The sequence below is a fragment of the Mytilus trossulus genome, chromosome 2 (genome assembly GCF_036588685.1).
Source record: "Mytilus trossulus isolate FHL-02 chromosome 2, PNRI_Mtr1.1.1.hap1, whole genome shotgun sequence".
Classification (NCBI taxonomy): Eukaryota; Metazoa; Mollusca; class Bivalvia; order Mytilida; family Mytilidae; genus Mytilus; species Mytilus trossulus.
Window position 1 is genome coordinate 60,514,402 of NC_086374.1, and position 19,350 is coordinate 60,533,751.

The following is a 19,350-nucleotide window of genomic DNA, read 5'->3' on the forward strand; positions in this document are numbered from 1 at the left end:
TAAAATAATATTTGAAAATGGTAAAACTTTTACATTTTCTCCATCTTTCAGATATTATATTTGTCCAGACATAATAGTGTGAAACAGGTTTTACAGCATAGATGTATCCCAAGTATTTGATAAAAACTAAACATTTTAAACCTAGAGTGCAGAATGTGTTTCATATTAACAATAAAATACGAAAGATCTGTTTTTAATTTTATTTGACATGAGATCTACAATAATATGACAATGGGGTCAGTGTATGTACACCAAATGAAACTCTACACTATAAAATGATACAATACAAAAAATTTGTATATCTATTTAATATAAAGCAATAAATTTTAGCTATATGAATATTTACAATTCTTTCTTGTAGAAAATAAAAAGAACAAAAAATGTATTTCGACACAGCACAATAAATGTAAAATTAAGCATTAAATGTTTTTTTTCGTCTTTCACAATGCTTGTTCAAAACGTGCGTAATTTGAAGTACATTAATAACATGATGTGTTTGACAACAAGGAATGGACAATGATATCAGCCATGGAGTGCTGTAATGTGTGATGATGAGGCCATGTTTCTACACTCTTTATATGATTTTTTTTTATATTATAAGTGTCTGAAATTAATTTTTTGATTTTTTTTTTTTAGTTTTTGTAATTCAAAGTTTCCCAGCCAAAAGAAAGAAGATACTCATATAAAAAATTTCAAGTTCATGGCTACACCTGAATAGAAATAGTTTTAAACAAAGGGCATATTCTCATGGCTCATATCAATGTTTGAAAAAGCTTAACAACATATGCCAGCAAAGAACAATGCTGACCTCAACATCTTAACACATTCTGCACTCTTGGCGATTGTTTGTTCTTAATATTTAAATCAAATATTGGATTTCAATAAGCTCTAGTAAACAAACACATAAAATGATTGACGATTAATATAAAATTCATTTATACAGCCCTGCTGCACACCCTATTAAAAATTTCTTACACAACCAATGCAAAATCAGTACATTCATCAATGATAATGGCAGATGGCTTATTATGAAATATGATCACACAGACTTATGAAGGATTATGACAAATGCTCAGATCATTGTGTGAAAGTTTGTTGGCCTTTTCCCTAACCTGATTCAGAATCACTAGATTCTGAAGAACTTGATGAACTGCTGTCACTGCTGGAATCTGTACCAGATGAGCTACTGCTACCATCTGACAATCTACTGGCACCGTCAACATTCACAACACCTCCTTCTTCTACAAATAAAATCACTCATTACAGCAAAACATTTCTAACCCATCTGAAGCACTCAATCACAGAACTTTATAAGCATGATTGTTAAAACAGGTCATTCATAGTAATAACTTTAGTCAGTACTTTATAAACATGAATGTTTATCAGGGATTTATTGACCCCTTAAGCCTGGTTAGCCATAACAAAAGATTCAAGATATAAATTTAGTGTTGTACAAATAAGTGCTGTATCTTATCAAAGGTTTTAATTCATGTGCATCCACAGGATGTGCCATGCTGTTTCCATCTTTCTCTTTTCAAAGCCAAAGAAACAACCCTTTTTCATATTGTTGGCTATTTTGTTTTACAAACGTGATTTAGGGCGATCCTACATGCACAATTTTTTTTTATGGAGATTTTCAGTGACTAAGTGTCTCAAATTCAATCCAAATGTACTATTAGACGAGAATACAATTTAAATGGAAAGTAATAGAATTAGAGGTTAAATTTTTTTTTTATTATTTAAAAAAAATTAACTAAGCTCAAACAATGTATGTATCTCAGTCTAAAAGTAGTTTAAAATGAAGTAACATCTGTAAACTTAGAATTGTGTATAAAAACATTATTTACTGACCTTTCTTGGCTTTCTTTGCACTACTTCCCAGCTTTTCATGAACCTCAATTAATTTTTGTTCTAACTCCAGCTTTTTCTCTTTCTGAGCTTCTTCTCTTGACTTTCCAGAGGCTTTTTTGGCTATAAATGAAAAGTTCAACATATGTATTCATAATTGTTAAAGCTCAACTATATCTTTATGTAGGGTAAATTAAGAACTAATCAGGAAAGAAATGCCAGATTACAAAGTTTAGAAGTTTCATATTTAACTAGATGTGTGTGATATGGCATCAGCATACACTTCTGCAGACAATATGTGATAAATTCCAGCTCAGTTAAATTTTCTTTCTATAAGCTAAAGCCTTTTAACATGTTTAATAATCCTAATTATCACTTTTTTGTGTTTTTTTCCTAAGATCTCTTTTTGTTATAATTTTTCATATCGTGCTTCTCGCTCAATATTGAAAATTATCATTAGAAACTAAGGAAGCATGTGTAGTTTCTAATGAAATTTGCATGAAATTGACGTTGTCATAGGTAAAATAGCTATAAACAGATTATCATTGGTCATCTCAACTCGATTGCTTTTCTTGCTTTCACTGTACCAGCTAAAGCATGAAAATCAATCTCATTGAGATGATCAACGATTATCTATAATTACAGCAACAAATGGGGAACTGAACCTCAACACGATCTTTTTCCGATAGTCTACATTTATATTCACAAGAACCTACAGTCTCTTAGCATTACAAATCATTGAAATGAGCAATACTTTATGTTCCTGCCACTTATTTGCAAAAGGGGGATCATCAGGATATTTTTTTAAACATTAAATTTTTAAATTGAGAATGGAAAGTCATAAATGACACTTCCTTATTGATATTCAGGACTGAGGTTAGACAATCTGCAAAGATGGCCTAAAGCAATGTTTCTTTTGCAGACGTATGCATTGATATTGTTTGCCTTAAATTAATGGAGAATAAAGACTTTTTCCCCTGGAGAAGAATCCCAATTTGAAAAAAAATGGCTTAAAAATATTCCCAAAAAGACAACATTTTCCCCAAACACTTGAAAGAGTGCAGTTTCAGTAGTAATTGTGCATGAATACAACCTGAAAAACACTCATTTTTACATTTTTCATGCCTGAAATGACTATATGTGCAGATTTGAGGGTTTATATGTGCATTATCACTGACATAAGGAGTCTTATTCTGTCTGAAAATGGGGTCTGAAAATTGAAGTTTTAATTAAATTCATGGTTTATTATAAATTTCCCAATTTGATAAAAATGATGCATATTTTCCCAATAAAAAAGGGTAGAGGTAGTTTTGAAAAAAGCCAACAATATCACTGGTATGTTGTTGCCAAGAAAATGCAATTCATAAATGTATATCTATTGTAAATTACAATCTCTAAAAACTCACTATATGGCTTTCTTGCTTTCTTTTTCAGACAAGACATCACATATGCTTCTAATTCTCGCAACGTGGAAGGTTTGAGAGTTTCAAAGTCTATTTCTATTTCATCTGGATTAGAGTCTCGCAAGGACGGTTCTCTAGACTGTATTATGAACACAACTCTTCCTAATTTATCACCTGTGAAGCAAAAAAATATCATTAATTTACATTCCACTAAGTAAAAACTTTCCATATATCGACACACAATATTACAAAAGGGTTATGCCAATTTGACTACAAGTGCACACATCATCTAAAACATCAAATAATTGATTGCTCAGGACTCAGTCAGGAAATAGTGTTCTTATTATTGATTCACAACCATATGGTTAAATATTTCAAAACATTTCCTTCCGTATAGATAAAATTTGTTGCACATATGATCTTTGAATCACTAGTGCAGTTTTGTCCTTAACATTTACCAGGCAAATTGGAGTAAACAAATGCATACCTTAAACATAATATATATCACTCATAATCATGGAAAAATGTAATTAAAATTAGAACTTATATGACCAACCAAATGAATGACATGTAAAACCAAGTGGTGACAGAATATTTACAAAAAAGAATGTATAAAATTAATCATATGTTCACACAAGTCAGACACTACATCTATGAGGAGTAGGAGATACAAATTAATAACATGTTGGTTTGAATTAATGGAAAAACCTACAAAATTCATTTACAATGAAGATTATTTTGTTATACATGTGTATACTTTTGAAAAGCTTTTTATGTTTGAAAGATGTCATTTTATTTCTGTCAACAGTCAAAGGAGTAGGTCCCGTAAGGACCAATTTTGGCCTCAAATTTCAGTTTCATTTGATGAAAGATTTTGACCACTTTTTAAACACTTAAGTGTCTATTTCATAGGATTGAATTAATTTATGTGCAAGATTTTTTAATTTATTTAATCATTAAAAACAATCCGATTCAAGCTCAAATATGAAAAATCTACCAAATATGCGAAAAAATGTCACTTTTCAGATGGTTTTTGTCAAAAACGAAAGTGGCCGCATTCGTGTTCATCCTCAATCTTTATACATGTTATGTATTATCATCAAATACAACTTCCATTTCAATATTTTGGATGAACACGAATGCGGCCACTTTCGTTTTACACGGAAACCGTCTAAAATTTAACTAAAATGCTGGAATTGTGAAGATTTCCGTAATTTAGCATAACTTCATGGTGCAGTACCCAATAAATGAGCATTGTATTGTCAAAAACAGCCAATATGTATGTTGCATAACCATTCTACTATCCAATAAATATCTAAAAGTTTACATTTTAACAATTTCGTAAAACTGCTATATTTTGGGGCCAAAAAGGGGTCTTACTGTACCTACTCCTTTCCACTTACATACATGTACATTGTTAGTGTAATTTAAAATAAATAATAAATGGAGTCATATTGAGTTATAAATATAGTCTGACTTAACTATGGAACTCTAGAATTTAAAGGCGCTGAAGACATTGATCATCTGAAAAATCAGACTTCCCTTCACCATTACATGACAAATCAGACTACTAAAACCCCAAAACTTAACATTGTTTATTATTTATGATGAACATCTAAAAGGAAACATAAACAAAGTTTAAATGAAAGAGTTCTTGTTGATGATCCTCTTAGAGACACAGCTAATGCATACACATGGTAAATTATCACAGCAAGTTCAGGGCCGAGACGTTTTTAGCTACCTAATTATAATGAAATGTATTTTGGTGCTTTGGAAATGGTATTTACCCAATATAAAAGGTTTCTATCACATATCTAGGATTTGATTAAGTCTTAAATAAATTAGGCATCATGAAACCAAATTCCATCCAATTTAAGTCTCTTTGACCTTTACCTTGGTCAAAGTGACCATAAAATATCCTCACAAGTGACCATTTATCATACATCTAAACAAGGTTTCAGTCCAATAAGTAGTATTTCATTTTCATGAGCACCTTGTAACTACTTTTGTGCGAAAATTTAAAAAAAAACTTCAACAATTCGAGCTGAATATTTACTATTGAAATCCAATCTCAAGCATGTACATGTAACTTATCACAAGACATTCAATTTAGCATTACCTGGAAGTTTATTAATATCCAAACTGAGCTGTCGTTTTTCATCATAAGTCATTGGTTTAGCATTGTCTTCATCATCACTATCAAATGCCACAGGTGGAGGAGGTCCACCAGTCCCTGAAGACACTATCTTATTTTTCTTAGCACTAGGTGTACGAGTTGCTGGAGTCTTTTTTTTTGTACTTTTTGGTTCTAATGGCAATTTTTTCGTAGTTTTCACTTTCGGTGTTTTAACATCGTTCACAGATGGTGGCACAATAGTAGCATTTGTACTTGATGCCACCAAAGCAGGTGTCTCTTTCACCTTAACTTTCTCAATTTTTTCTTTCTTTTTTTTCTTCTTTTTCTCACTCTTTTCCTTTTTCTGTTTTAATTTTTGCATATGTTCTTCTGTCAATTTACCTAAATCATCTTGAATTTTTTTCAGTTCTTCCTGAAGACTTTTAATTTTTTGTTCCCTTTCTTCCTCACTTTCATTGTCAGACTCCGATTCACTTTCAGAAGTATCACTACCACTATCTGCCTTGTCACCATTGGCAGTATGTGGCTCATCTGGCAATTTTGCATATTTCATTTCAAATACATCCTGCAGTTTTTTAGCCATCATAACAACGTCACTATCAGAAGGATTATATCTATAACAATTTGTAAATATTAACCGTGTATCATCAGCAAACTCTGAAGGAGACTTATATTCTCTATCGTCCATTTTTTTCTGAAATGTAATAAAATCAAATATAGAACCCAGTTCTCATCGTCATAAGCTATTTTCTTTCAAAGCCACTGTAATTTTGATGAAATTAAAATTTAATAAATACCACAATACCACTGATGTATATTTTAACCAAATTTTCTTTCGCCAATTTCAAAACATGAAGCTACCTAAGGAAATTAATTCAATTTTTCTATACACATTCGAAATGAACATTAAAATAAATATTTGAAACAAGAATATACTATAGAGAAATAGGAACATTTGCTTCAATGAACAACTGTGTATTGTCTCTTAGTCTAAGTGCAAAATAAAGTATATTAAAAGTCCTAGTTTAAAGCAAAATGAAATAAATAACTTTTTTATTGAAATACAATTAGGTACTGATTCCCTACAAGTATATTTGACTTGAAGCAAGCCATGCTTAAACTGATTGACGGTCTGTCATGCACTTGTCAAAATGTATCAGCAACATGAAAATGATCTGCTTCAAAATTTGGAAAATCTGACAAAATTCTCACAATACATTAGGTGCTTCCATACATGTATGTATAAACATTAAGTAAAATTTGAATGGTCTTGGTTGAACATGAATGGAGATGTTTCCTTGATATTTGAATAGTTTTCAAAGCATAACTGCCTGGCTTATAATTTATAGTACTACTATATTATATCAATGTCTGTTTGCATTTCCTACCAACTTGAAAAAAGTACTATTGTAGTATTAATGAAAATATGCATTCATAAAATGCTGAATTTTAAGTGCATGAAAACAATCCCTTATTCTCTTATCATTTCAGATCCATTTTTCTGAAAATATCAAAAATTAAATTAAAGGGGAAGTAATTAGCTTTTAATGGTTATTGGACTATACAAATCCATAAATTAAAATGGAATAAGAACCAACAAGACATGAAATTTCAAAATCACCTTCAAATATTGAAATTATGTCCCATACATTTACAATTTAACATTGTTAAAATCATAACAAGGTCAAATAAACAGTATTATTTTCAATAATGGTGCCACTTTCTTTGCAAAAAAACATTTGAAATTGTATAATTCAAAGAGTTTGTCTCAATGCCAATCATGGAACACCAGCATATCAATGGTTTTAGATTTTTACAGCAAAGCTACATGTCATGCTTCAAGACGAAAGTATATTATAATGCATCTTGTGTAAACAGGGATTCAAAAAATACAAAGAATTGACATGTCTCAGTGCAAAGAATAATGGAAATCAAAAGTATCAAAAAAGTCATACAGAATCATAGATATTAAAATAGCTTTCACATTACAAATAATCATCGACAAGCTGCTGGCCAAATACAAAGTAATTAAGTTTAATAAGTATTTTCAGAAAAAAATGTGACCAAAAGATTATTTGAAAAACATGAAGAGTCAGGGTGATTACAAGTCTTGACACTTAAAGAGTGAGTACAACTATTCAATATTTATGAAGTTCAAAAGCTATGTTCCCTTACAAAATTTTCATGCTTAACTTTAAATTCAGGGAATATAACTTACTTTTATACTTCCAAGGTCCATTGGCTTCTTAATTATTTCATAATAATCATGAAGACCAAGCATTTCTGCATCTACTGGTTTGTAAAATGGCCAAGCATACTCCTGAAAATATATGTAAGTGTTGAGATCTATTTCTGGAACAAACCAAATAAGGGCAAGCAAAGAAAAACTAGAAATTTTATTACCAATATCTTTTTGACAACTGATCAATTTCATAGAAAAGCTAGAAAGAGAATCAACTCATGAAAATTTAAAGATTGAAGAAAAAGTAAACACATAAAATTTTCAGTGGATTATTTACAGTATATATCGCTTTGTGAATGAAAGGTTTGCATTGACATTTAAATATCTACTTACAGCATGTTTTTTAGCAATCAATTCTTTCACCATATTATTGCAAAATTTGAGCTGTTCAGTCAGTTTTCCTTTCTTTGTTTTAGACACTGTTTTTTCCTGCAAATAAAATGACTAAATATTTTAAAGTTTTTAATGGATAATCTAATCAGTAAAAAAATTACTTCATGGAAAGTGAACCATAAAATGACCAGTTTCACATCAACTCAATCCCATTTCAGTGAACCTTCTTTTGACTAGAAGTATAAAATAATGAACATTTGCACAAATTTCCAGTTGAACATGGTTACACTACCTTAACAAAAATCTTTAACAATACTGGACAGCTTAAGTCTGAATAATTGACTGATGTGCAGGCCAAAAAAAAAGCCCCCTTACTATCATAGAAGTGCTTAAACCCATTTAAGTGGAACTTACTGGATCAGGAGAATCTTCTTCTAGTAAATCTCTCTTTGGCTTTTTGATCGGACGATTGCTTTCTCTTCGAGTGGGAGGAATTTTAGCTGGAGCCTTTTCTACTTTTACAGTAGTTGGTTCAATTGATGGATCCTTAGGCATGGTTGCAACAATGGGTGTGGTTGTATCAGCTTTTCTTTTTACACCTCTTTTTGTCTAAAAAATAAAAAAAAGTACAACACCGATAAAATTTTACACAGGTAACAGTACCAGAGCTAATAATTTCTTCCTTACTAAATTTAGTTAGAGTTTGTCAGAAAGATTACATTATTGACATGTTTTAGTGTTTCCATGGCATGAAACAATCATATCTATGAAGACAGACTGAAATTAAACATGAACATTTATATCACCTTCACTTATTAAGAATTACTTAATTTCAAACAAACTTTGCCCAGGAGTGAAGGTAAAAAATTGGAGAATACTTTTTATGTTCAGGCGTCAGGTGATAAAAATTAGAAAATTACAGACCTTACAAAGAAGTTTGGTATATATCTAATAATTTTATTGCTAAACTTGTGCAAATGTCTTACAAATAAATGTTTAAATGCCAAATTAGTTCGGATACCCAATACATATTTCTTGGTGTGCCTAATAAACAAGCCAACTTCATATTAATCTATCATTCATGAAATATAATTTGTCTATTATGGTTTGTGTTTCCATGTCATGAAACAATCAAATCAATTAGGATAAGATTGTAACTAAAACATGGATTTTTGTGTCACCTTCACAGATTAAGATTAACTTAATTAAAAGCAACCTTTGCCCAGGTGTGAAGGTAGATTGAATTTCAACTGGCATATTGGGATTTTTTCTTGTTCTTTAAATGATTGAACAAAATTTATTTTCATATTTCAAGATAAACTTCAGTATAGTATTTAAATGTTTTTCTATACCTTTCAAAATCATCATTCATAATAATTTTTGATGTTGTCCTCTTATTTTTGGTTATTGTTTGTATGAGTATATTGGATATTTTATTCGATGATACATACCTGACATTTTCAAACTCTTCTTTGGGTTACTAATATTATCATAATTTTTAAAATCTAGCATCAATGAAATATAGTTTGTCTATTATGGTTTGTGTTTCCATGTCATGAAACAATCAAATCAATTAGGATAAGATTGTAACTAAAACATGGATTTTTGTGTCACCTTCACAGATTAAGATTAACTTAATTAAAAGCAACCTTTGCCCAGGTGTGAAGGTAGATTGGTTTTCTACTGGCATGTTTTGATTTTTTTGTGTACTTCGAATGATGCATGGAATTTATATTTGTGTTTCAAAATTTACTTTAGCATATTTTTCTGGGTTTTCCTCTACCTTTAAAAATCATCTTCCATAATAATTTTTGATGTTGTGCTCTTATTTTTGGTTATTGTTTGTATGAGTATATTGGATATTTTATTCGATGATACATGTCTGACATTTTCAAACTCTTCTTTGGGTTACTAATATTATCATAATTTTTAAAATCTAGCATCAATGAAATATAATTTGTCTATTATGGTTTGTTTCCATGTCATGAAACAAGCAAATCAATTAGGATATGATTGTAACTAAAACATGGATTTTTGTGTCACCTTCACAGATTAAGATTAACTTAATTAAAAGCAACCTTTGCCCAGGTGTGAAGGTAGATTGGTTTTCTACTGGCAAGTTTTGATTTTTCTTGTGTACTTTTGAAGTTCAATGATGAAACAAAATTTGTATTCATATCCCAAGATTAACTTCGTCATATTTTTCTGCGTTTTTCCTACCATTCAAACTCATCTTGTATAATGATATTTAATGTCCTTTATTTTTTGGTTATTATTTGTATGTTTGGTATTCTATTCAGTGTTACATACCTCACATTTTCAAATGCATGATATGAGTTAATATTGTCTATTACAATTTGAAAAATCTAGCATCAATGAAATATAATTTGTCTATTACAGTTTGTGTTTTCATGTCATGAAACAATCAAATCAATTAGGATAAGATTGTAACTAAAACATGGATTTTTGTGTCACCTTCACAGATTAAGATTAACTTAATTAAAAGCAACCTTTGCCCAGGTGTGAAGGTAGATTGGTTTTCTACTGGCATGTTTTGATTTTTTTGTGTACTTTGAATAATGGAACAAATGCAATTCTAATTTTTAGATGAAATACATCAAACTTTCTAGGTTTTTCCCCCAATTTTCAAAATAATCTTGTATAATTTTTGATTATGTCAATTTTTTTGTCAATATTTATATGTTTGGTATTATCGTCACCGAAATACACCTCACCTTAATATGGCTTTTTTTTATATCTATTTTATACAATTACATGTACCTACCTTAGTTGGTGCTTGAGGAGGAATGACAGCAGACTCTGATATACTATGATTAGTGTAAGTCCCTGTTGTTTCTGCTGCTGTTGTAACAGGCGCTGAAGGCATTGTCTGACTAGGTGGTGCTACTGTAACAACAGTTGTAGATGCTGGTGCTAAGGAAGTAGTTGAAAGCTGTGATGACTGGGCGGAAGGTTGAGAATTAACAGGGGTGGGAGTAGCTAATGGTTTTATTATAGAATTCTTGGGTGTTGAAGATAAAGTTCTAAATTTGTTTTTAGGAGTCTTTTTGCTTGAGGCAGCCACCTCCTGTTCTTCAGCAGGCATTTGAGCTACCTTTTGAAGAAAAAGTTTTTCCAGCACCTGGGCCATTAGCACAATATCCTGAAAAACAAGCATGATATATTTCAAATATGTATAATTTATAGCAGAGCACATTAGAAAAAATTTCAGAGTATAACTGTGCATATCTAAAGTGATCTGTTTATTTTATGACATTATTTTTTATTTAATCTTTAAAATTTAGGCACCTGTTTTATTATTTTTTAGCAACAACTCTTTTTGGCTATTTAAAACTATTAAAGCAATATCTGTTGATCAAATAATTGATTACTTCACACAAGCAAAACTAGTGACTCTCCTTTTAAAAGATGCATGCATGTCTATTGGATTGAGCTTGTGTAAATATAGACAAATAACTACAGATATACAGTAAAATATAACATTTGATGCCATTTAATAAAAATTTATTACCTCTCCTGGTTTATTGTAAATGTAGCAATTGGTAAACATCTGATTGAAGTCCTGAATACATTCTGAAGCTGAGAAATACTTATGTGTTTCTAGTTTTTTCTTGATAGATCCTAGATCCATTGGATGTTTGATTATTTTGAAGTAATCCTGTTGATAGAATGCAATTACAATGAATTATATGATACAGTTTTGTTTGTTAACTACTTTATGATTTTATCTAATTTGTTAGCAGATGCATATTTATCAATTAAAGCAGTTTGAAGTTAATAATTTCTCAATGGAGCCTATGCCAGCCGTCTCAAAATAACGTAAGCAAAAATGAAGCTCTAACTCTAAGTATAAATTTCCTCAAATATATCATAGTAATGTGGTATGAATATCATCTTTAGATAGTATTCTGTCTGGTTTGTTTATCTACCTGTACAAGCTCAGGTACAAGTGATTAGCGATCTTAATCTGGAAATCAATCACATGTTAGAACTGTTTAGGATTATAATATAAAACAAGTTGAGGGTTATGCAATTACATGCATTTGATTACAATTGCTAAAAAAATGGCGCCGGGCTACAAAAAACATAACAGTTTTGAACAATGGCGGAAGACAATCTTACAATGGCGCGGGTCATTTGAAAACGGAGCAAGGCCATCCTTTAACAGGCCATGGAGATCCTGGATCAATAAGACGACTATCCACAAAAAGACAAGAATTTTAACAATTGCACTACAGGTCATTGAAGAGCATTCAATAAAAATACTGTATATTGTCTGAGCTGTATAGTGATGTTTGAAAGAACATTAGAAAACATTTTTTGTAATGCATAAAAAAACTTACAGGAAGGTTTAAAAGAGATGGATCGACCGGCTTTTGAAACGGCCATGAATACTGATGTTTCCAAACCATCTTCATCACATTCTTTAAAAGATACTGTAGCTGGTTTGTGTTCCGACCCTTTTTTTTCTCCGTTGATGAAACATGATCTTGAGTAGAAGATAGGGGTGATGCTGGGTCATTAAAATCAGAGTCATTCTACAAATAAATAAATATGCCTTCAACATTTTTTACCAGAAATTGATCAAATATCTAGCTATATGAATTGTAATCACACATTAAAATCGGTGTGAACCTATTCATCAAACTGGTCTCTTTCCATGCAACTGTAAAAGTATATAATTATGTCTTATAATTTCCAGTATTACTTATAACTTATTGTCAATCAAAACAACATAAAAAGTACCACTTACTGCACCAGATGGGCATTAGACAATTGGGCCATAAAAAAGAATAGGTTTGTTTGCCCAATAGCTACCTACCCAGAACAAGAGGCTCTCAAGAGCCTGATTCGCTCACCTGAAACGTTTTGCTTAAACCTTTCACAAATATTATTTTTGCTTTAAAATGCCATTTAAATGTTGATCATATTGTTTATTTGTAGATCTTAATTTGCCAAACATTTCTGCTGTTTACAGTTTATCTTTATAATCAATAATATTCAAGATAATAACCAAAAACTGCAAAATTTCCTTAAAATTACCAATTTAGTGGCAGCAACCCAACAATGGATTGTTAGATTCGTCTGAAAATTTCAGGGCTGATAGATCATGACCTATTGAACATTTTTAACCATGACAAATTTGCTTTTAATGCTTTAGTTTTTGAGATATAAGGCAAAAACTGCATTTGACCCCTATGTTCTATTTTTAGCCGTAGCGGCCATGTTTGTTGATGGATCAAAACTTCGGATACAATTTAGAAAGTAGATACCCCAACGAACATTTATTCAAAGTTTGAGAGTATTTGGCCCAGTTGTTTCAGAGGAGAAGATTTTTTTAATTTAAGCAAGTTTGATGAACAAATAGAGCAAATTTGTCTTTAAAGGGCAATAACTCCTTAAGTGGTCAATTGACAATATTGGTCATGTTTAACTTTTTTGTAGTTCTTACTTTGCTGTACATTTTTGCTGTTAACAGTTTATCTTTATCTTCAATAATATTCAAGATAATAAACCAAAACTGCAAAATTTCCTTAAAATTACCAATTAAGTGGCAGCAACCCAACAATGGATTGTTAGATTCATCTGAAAATTTCAGGGCTGATAGATCTTGACCTAATGAATATTTTTACCCCATATCAGATTTGCTCTAAATTCTTTTGTTTTTGAGATATAAGCCAAAAACTGCATTTGACCCCTATGTTCTATTTTTAGCCATGGCGACCATATTTGTTGATGGATCAAAACTTCGGATACAATTTATAAACTAGATACCCTAAGGAACATTCAGTTAAAGTTTGGAAGTATTTGGCCCAGTAGTTTCAGAGGAGAAGATTCTTGAAATAGTTTACGACGACAGACGATGACGGACGCCAAGTGATGGCATAAGCTCACTTGGCTATGCCAGGTGAGCTAAAAAAGCTGCCTACTCAAATTCTTTCATTGTCCTGATTTGAAGAAGTTTTTTTTTAATCAGATAGGCATGAAGACTAATAAACACCTGATATTTCAATTACTCTTTTTGAAATTAAAAAGAAAATGCCTACCTACCTACCCACTGTCTCAACCTTTGGGTAGGGTTTGGGCAAACCAAAATATTTTTAATTGTGGCCTTGATGTCTTTTATCAAAGTACTCAAAGCCAAAGTAAAATACTATAACTAATTCAAATATTAAAGAGCTGAAAAAACACAAAAAGACAAAACAAAACAATTGGATCGCACTGTCTTCTGATATGACAAAAAGTGTAGCCAAAGCAGGGCAAGGAAACAGAACTTTGAACAAGGGAGATATTTTCCTAAGTTAAAGATCATTTTTCAAATTTTGTAAAGGGGACAACAGAAGTTTGAATCAATTTTTGTTGTTGTAAATTAATGGAATTTAATAAATGATGAATGATAAATACAGGTCATTTAGCAAAATTATTTGAGCAGATAGCTGGAATACTTACAGCATTCTCTACTTTGACATCAGACTTCTCAGAATCACTTGTGAAGTTATATTCACTGGCAGAGTTGTGTCTCAATGGGCTTAGAGAGGAGTCGCCACCAATCCTGAAATACAACAAAATAATTCTTGATTTTTTTACAGTCCTACCATGTAAAATGCACAAGTTAGCTATTTTAATGCCAAGACAAAAAAAAGAAATTAACAGTGAAGTTGTATTAATTAAAAAAAAAAAGTTAAAACATAATTATAACTAGCCTTTTAGTAATTTCAATAGTATAAAACAAATGTTTAGGTAACAAAAAGAAATCTTTTTTTGATATTTCAAGAGGTAATAAATGAGTGTTTTTTAATTGTATATATAAAACAGCAAAATACTTTCAAGCATTTAATTCTAGGAACAAAGTCTGAAGTTTGTTTGTTTGAGACTCAAAATCTAGTCTTTCATGTCAGCACACACTTCCGACACGAAATATTTTTTTTACAACTTGGTCATTTTCATACCTCGTCATATCTGCCATCATTTTATATCCCTTAAATCATAAGGCTTTTACAAAAGAACAAGTATGTCCTACAGGGTGTTTATTTCCCCAGTACATGTCCACAACACATTTAAATGGACATCTTCATGTATCTGTAAATATAAAGTAGAAACATACTATAATCTATAAAATCAGATATCATGCTTTCATCAATTAAGTAAAAACCACTCTAATATGACATGCTTCTTTCGCTACTTCCAAACTCTTAACCCTTTCCTTCATGGAGTTTTTTACTGGCATACCTGATTCTCATAAGATTTTTTCAATATTTTTTTTCAAGTTAAGTTATAAAGCATTGTGAAAAACGAATATTTCATCAATGAAATTCAAGTCAGAAATTCTCATGAATATCCTTTTCATATTGAATACAAACTTTTCTAAGTCTGATGCAGACATTTTGTAGTCCAAGTGTTTCAACTGAGGTACTACACAGGCGTCAAAAGGCGTTGTTATGGAGTAAAGGGGGTGGCGTCAAAAATCATCATTATGGAGGAACGGGTTATTTCTTATTTATTTATTGTGACTGTAATATGTTGCAATTTGATATTGACATATTTGACCTAGATAGGACAACCATTCTTGCTGACTGTTTAAAGCTCCTCCCTCTGAAAAATCACATTAACAGTTGTTTGTTTGTTTACAGACAATAAAAGGATGTTCAGAGAATAGTCTAAACCAACGCGCTACACTTATACCTCACTATCGCTCCAGCAAAAATAATCATGACTAGACATTAATATTATGTTTGTTTTATTGAAATTGATTAGCAAAAATTTATACACTCCGACTTTTTACTTAAGTCTTGTTTTGATTGTGTCAGTTCCCCTCTTTGAATTTGCCTTGGATTTCAGAATTTTTAACATGCTGACCAACCATTCTTTTGCATAATTTTTTTCCTGAACAAATGCTTCTCGGGAAAAATGGAAAGTCAGTTAGACAGAATCAGAGGCGAATTTAGGGGGGGCCCAGGCCTTTTTGGGAAAAAATTTGGTTGTTATATAGAGAATCACTAACTGGAGTGGGCCCCCTCTTAGGCAGTCAGCGGGCCCCCACTTCGCAAATTTCTGGATCCGCCAGTGAGAATCCACATTAACAATAAAAAGAAAAAAAATCTGGCGGTAGGTTTAGTGTTACAGCTGGCCAAGGTGGAGAAAGAATTGTTGGACCTTCAGAATTTTGATATGGTTCCTCAAGGTTTAGGGATGACATCAAAAGATCAATGTAGGATAAAAAAACTTAAATCAAATAGTTTGGGGGCAGGGGGTCAACCTGGCTGCAAGTTTTGTAAATCCTAAATCGATTTTACATATATCCATATTGGCCAATTAATTTTTCCCAATTTAAGTTAAGAGGGGGTTGTGGTGGTCAGTGAAAAAACTATGTAAATTAAGTTTTTAATCCTTCATTGAACTTTTGATTTCATCTCTTAGGTGCACAATCTTGAGTGTTTTGATAACTTTATAGTGTTAAGTTACATGTTGTTAAAGGCCATAGTATTGACTTCCTGTGACTTGCATCTTTTATTTGAATTTTCCCCTTGTTATTATCATCTCTTTTCTCTATCTATTAATTTGTTCTCATTTATTTTCAGAGGTACATGTAAATAGTGTAATATCAGACCGTTGGTTATCCCGTTTGAGTGGTTTTACACTAGTTCTTTTGGGGCCCTTTATATCTTGTTGTTTGGTGTGAGCCAAGGCCCGTGTTGAAGGCTGTACATTTACCTATAATAGTTTACTTTCATAAATTGTTATTTGGATCGAGAGTTGTCTTATTGGCACTCACACCACATCTTCCTACGTTTTGTATATCTATGTATGAAGTAGACAGACACTACTCTTACATTACATTTTTCTTCAGAAGGTCTTGCCAGCAACATGTCAGAATTTTATGTTGATTCTCAATCTTTTTTTTTTTCATTGATACATGTATTTGAAAGTTTAGTTTAAAATGAGGAAAAATACATTCATATCAGTACCAGTCTAAACTAAACTTGACTTAACCTATGATGCATTTGTTTGCACTTGTCCTTAGTGAGGAATCTGATGTTCAGTACTCGGTTGTTTATGGTTTTTCATATAGATTACCATAGACAATTGGTTTTCCTGTTTGCATGGTTTTACACTAGTCATTTTAGGGTCCTTCATTGCTAAGCTAGCTTTTTTGTGGGAGCCAAGGCTGTGTTGAAGACCATACTTTGATGGTGACCCATTACAAAATAAAAATTGTGACTTGGATGGAGAGTTGTTTCATTGGCACTCTTACCACATCTTCTTATATCTATCATTTATGAGTTTGGACAGAACAGACAATTCCCCAAAAAATTAAAGATGCCAAAAGAGAAAATGTCAGACTCTACAATGCAAAAGTGAATTTTGTGTGTAATAAACTACTGTAAATGACCTCAAGTCAACAAGCATAACTCGTTCATATAAGATCATATAAATAACTTAAAATTGTTTCATTTAAATTGAGATACACCTATCGCTATGTAGTAATCTACGCCATTTTAACTGTTGACGTCATACAACAATCTCTTTTCTACATATTGGCACCAGATATTTTCTATTATGACGTCAAAATTTCACTGAAACCTTTCTGATATCAAGTTATAACAGACAAATAACTATACACCTTATCACTAATTCAAGCTGACCTGGCCGCTTGAACTTTTGACATACAATAATCATTTTTCCAATGTGGGGTCAGATATTTTGTATTGTGACGTCAAAATTTTACAGGAACCTGTGTAATATCCAGTAATGGCGGACAAATAGCAAATTGCTATTTGGAAATATGTCCCAGTTGACCCGTGAATCTGTCCCGATTGAACTAATGATATTGTACAAAAATCAATTTTTCATTGTGGCGCAAGATATAATATAACCTGAAAATTTAACACGAACCTTTGTGATGTCCAGTTTTGGGGGTGAAAAGCAATAAGGTGTATTAATATTATACATCAACTAATAAAGTAACATTGCTTCTGAAAACATTAAAAGTTGTATCTATATTAAATCTATAAACAACAAGTGAAACTGCGAGCTACTGCTCACTGATGATACCCCCGCCGCAAGTGGATAATATTAATAGTGTAAAAATATGCAAGTGTTTGGTAAACAGGAAGTTGTCGAGTGATGAATCTGAAAACGCATCACACGGTATAGCTGACTTATATAGATCCTGAAAACAAATTTTAAATTATAATCCATATGGGCTAGTAGTGGTCATTTGAGGCGAGATTAAGAAGCACTTGCAAATGAAACAAAGTATGGGTCATTTTATGTCAACAATGAAACCTTGTTTATTAAATTTTATAATAAGGTATGTTTAAAATGGGATCACAAAATACCCCTTGAGCTACATATATATATTAACAAAGGACTTCCTACTAGAACAATGAATGAGTCATTTTCTTGTGAATAGACGCCATTTTCACGTGGAAAAATACACGTTCACAAAACGAAAGAAGACCATGCAAGGGCTATTACTTCAATAATAATTAAACACAAACTATCATATTAAATAAATACAACATCTATTTACATAATTTTCGCGTTCTGTCGCGTATGTTTGATTCCTTTTGGTACATAGGTCCTTGATTAGTGCATAATCAGCGGAAAATTCATCAATGCATTCACAACCGTGTTTTTTTATAGTTCTACATTATGAAGAAGTTGAATATCATGTTTGTATGATCACGACTAACAAACTCCCAAAATGATGCAAAAAAATCTCAAAATGTTTCCAGATAGACGAAATATAACGCTATTTTTCTTTTGACGATGTGAACACAGCCATGTAAAGATGGCGGTTTATGCGTCGTTTGTGATGTTGACTGACATTTTTTAAGTTTTTTGCACTTTTAAAATTGTTTAAAACAAAAAATTTAATAAAAGTACCCTGCACTGGTTACTGGGGTGTTCTGCTGAAACCTTTGTAGTGTCGGATGGCTCGTCATGTCCATTCAATCCACATGATTCAACAGGACCCACAGCGTATCAGTCATCAACATAAACGACCATCCCGGTTAAGAATGGTATTTATACGACCAGACAAAAAACAGAGGTTTTGATTGGATAAAAGCTGTCACCTGACATGAACAACTTTTAAAATTAGTGAAAATCCAGTTAAATTTGTTTTAAAATTATGTCCAAAATATCATTAACTCTTTCTTCGCTATGTTTTAAAAGAATAAGCTTTAAAAGAAATTTATGTACGGAGGTAGAATGCATCAAACTCGACTGATCTTTCGAACACAAATGATCAGTACGTCTTCACGTATCGACCGAAGTGAAATGATTGGCCATCCATGTCACGTGTCCAACAAAAAATGTCAACATTGCAAAGCATGAAATGACAATTAATAAAACGAATA

General features: G+C 31.5%; 1 protein-coding gene across 2 annotated transcripts in view; it reads right to left on the reverse strand.

The window, feature by feature from the left end:
* Nucleotides 1-19,238, reverse strand: part of LOC134707690 (bromodomain-containing protein 3-like) — a 36,681-nt gene extending 17,443 nt beyond the window's left edge. The window contains exons 1-13 of one of the 2 annotated variants that reach the window (XM_063567677.1): nucleotides 18,875-19,238; nucleotides 14,935-15,064; nucleotides 14,435-14,537; nucleotides 12,328-12,522; nucleotides 11,496-11,642; nucleotides 10,749-11,126; nucleotides 8,378-8,572; nucleotides 7,964-8,059; nucleotides 7,607-7,708; nucleotides 5,371-6,082; nucleotides 3,255-3,425; nucleotides 1,852-1,971; nucleotides 1,113-1,241 (exon numbers count right to left, since the gene is read on the reverse strand). In XM_063567677.1, coding sequence (XP_063423747.1) covers nucleotides 1,113-1,241; nucleotides 1,852-1,971; nucleotides 3,255-3,425; nucleotides 5,371-6,082; nucleotides 7,607-7,708; nucleotides 7,964-8,059; nucleotides 8,378-8,572; nucleotides 10,749-11,126; nucleotides 11,496-11,642; nucleotides 12,328-12,522; nucleotides 14,435-14,537; nucleotides 14,935-14,954 — 2,368 coding nt within the window. In that variant the 5' untranslated portion in view covers nucleotides 14,955-15,064; nucleotides 18,875-19,238. Of the gene's footprint in view, nucleotides 1-1,112; nucleotides 1,242-1,851; nucleotides 1,972-3,254; nucleotides 3,426-5,370; nucleotides 6,083-7,606; nucleotides 7,709-7,963; nucleotides 8,060-8,377; nucleotides 8,573-10,748; nucleotides 11,127-11,495; nucleotides 11,643-12,327; nucleotides 12,523-14,434; nucleotides 14,538-14,934; nucleotides 15,065-18,518; nucleotides 18,796-18,874 lie in introns of those variants that run through there. The other variant, XM_063567678.1, reaches the window with a different exon arrangement.
* Between the last annotated feature and the right edge of the window lie 112 nt (nucleotides 19,239-19,350).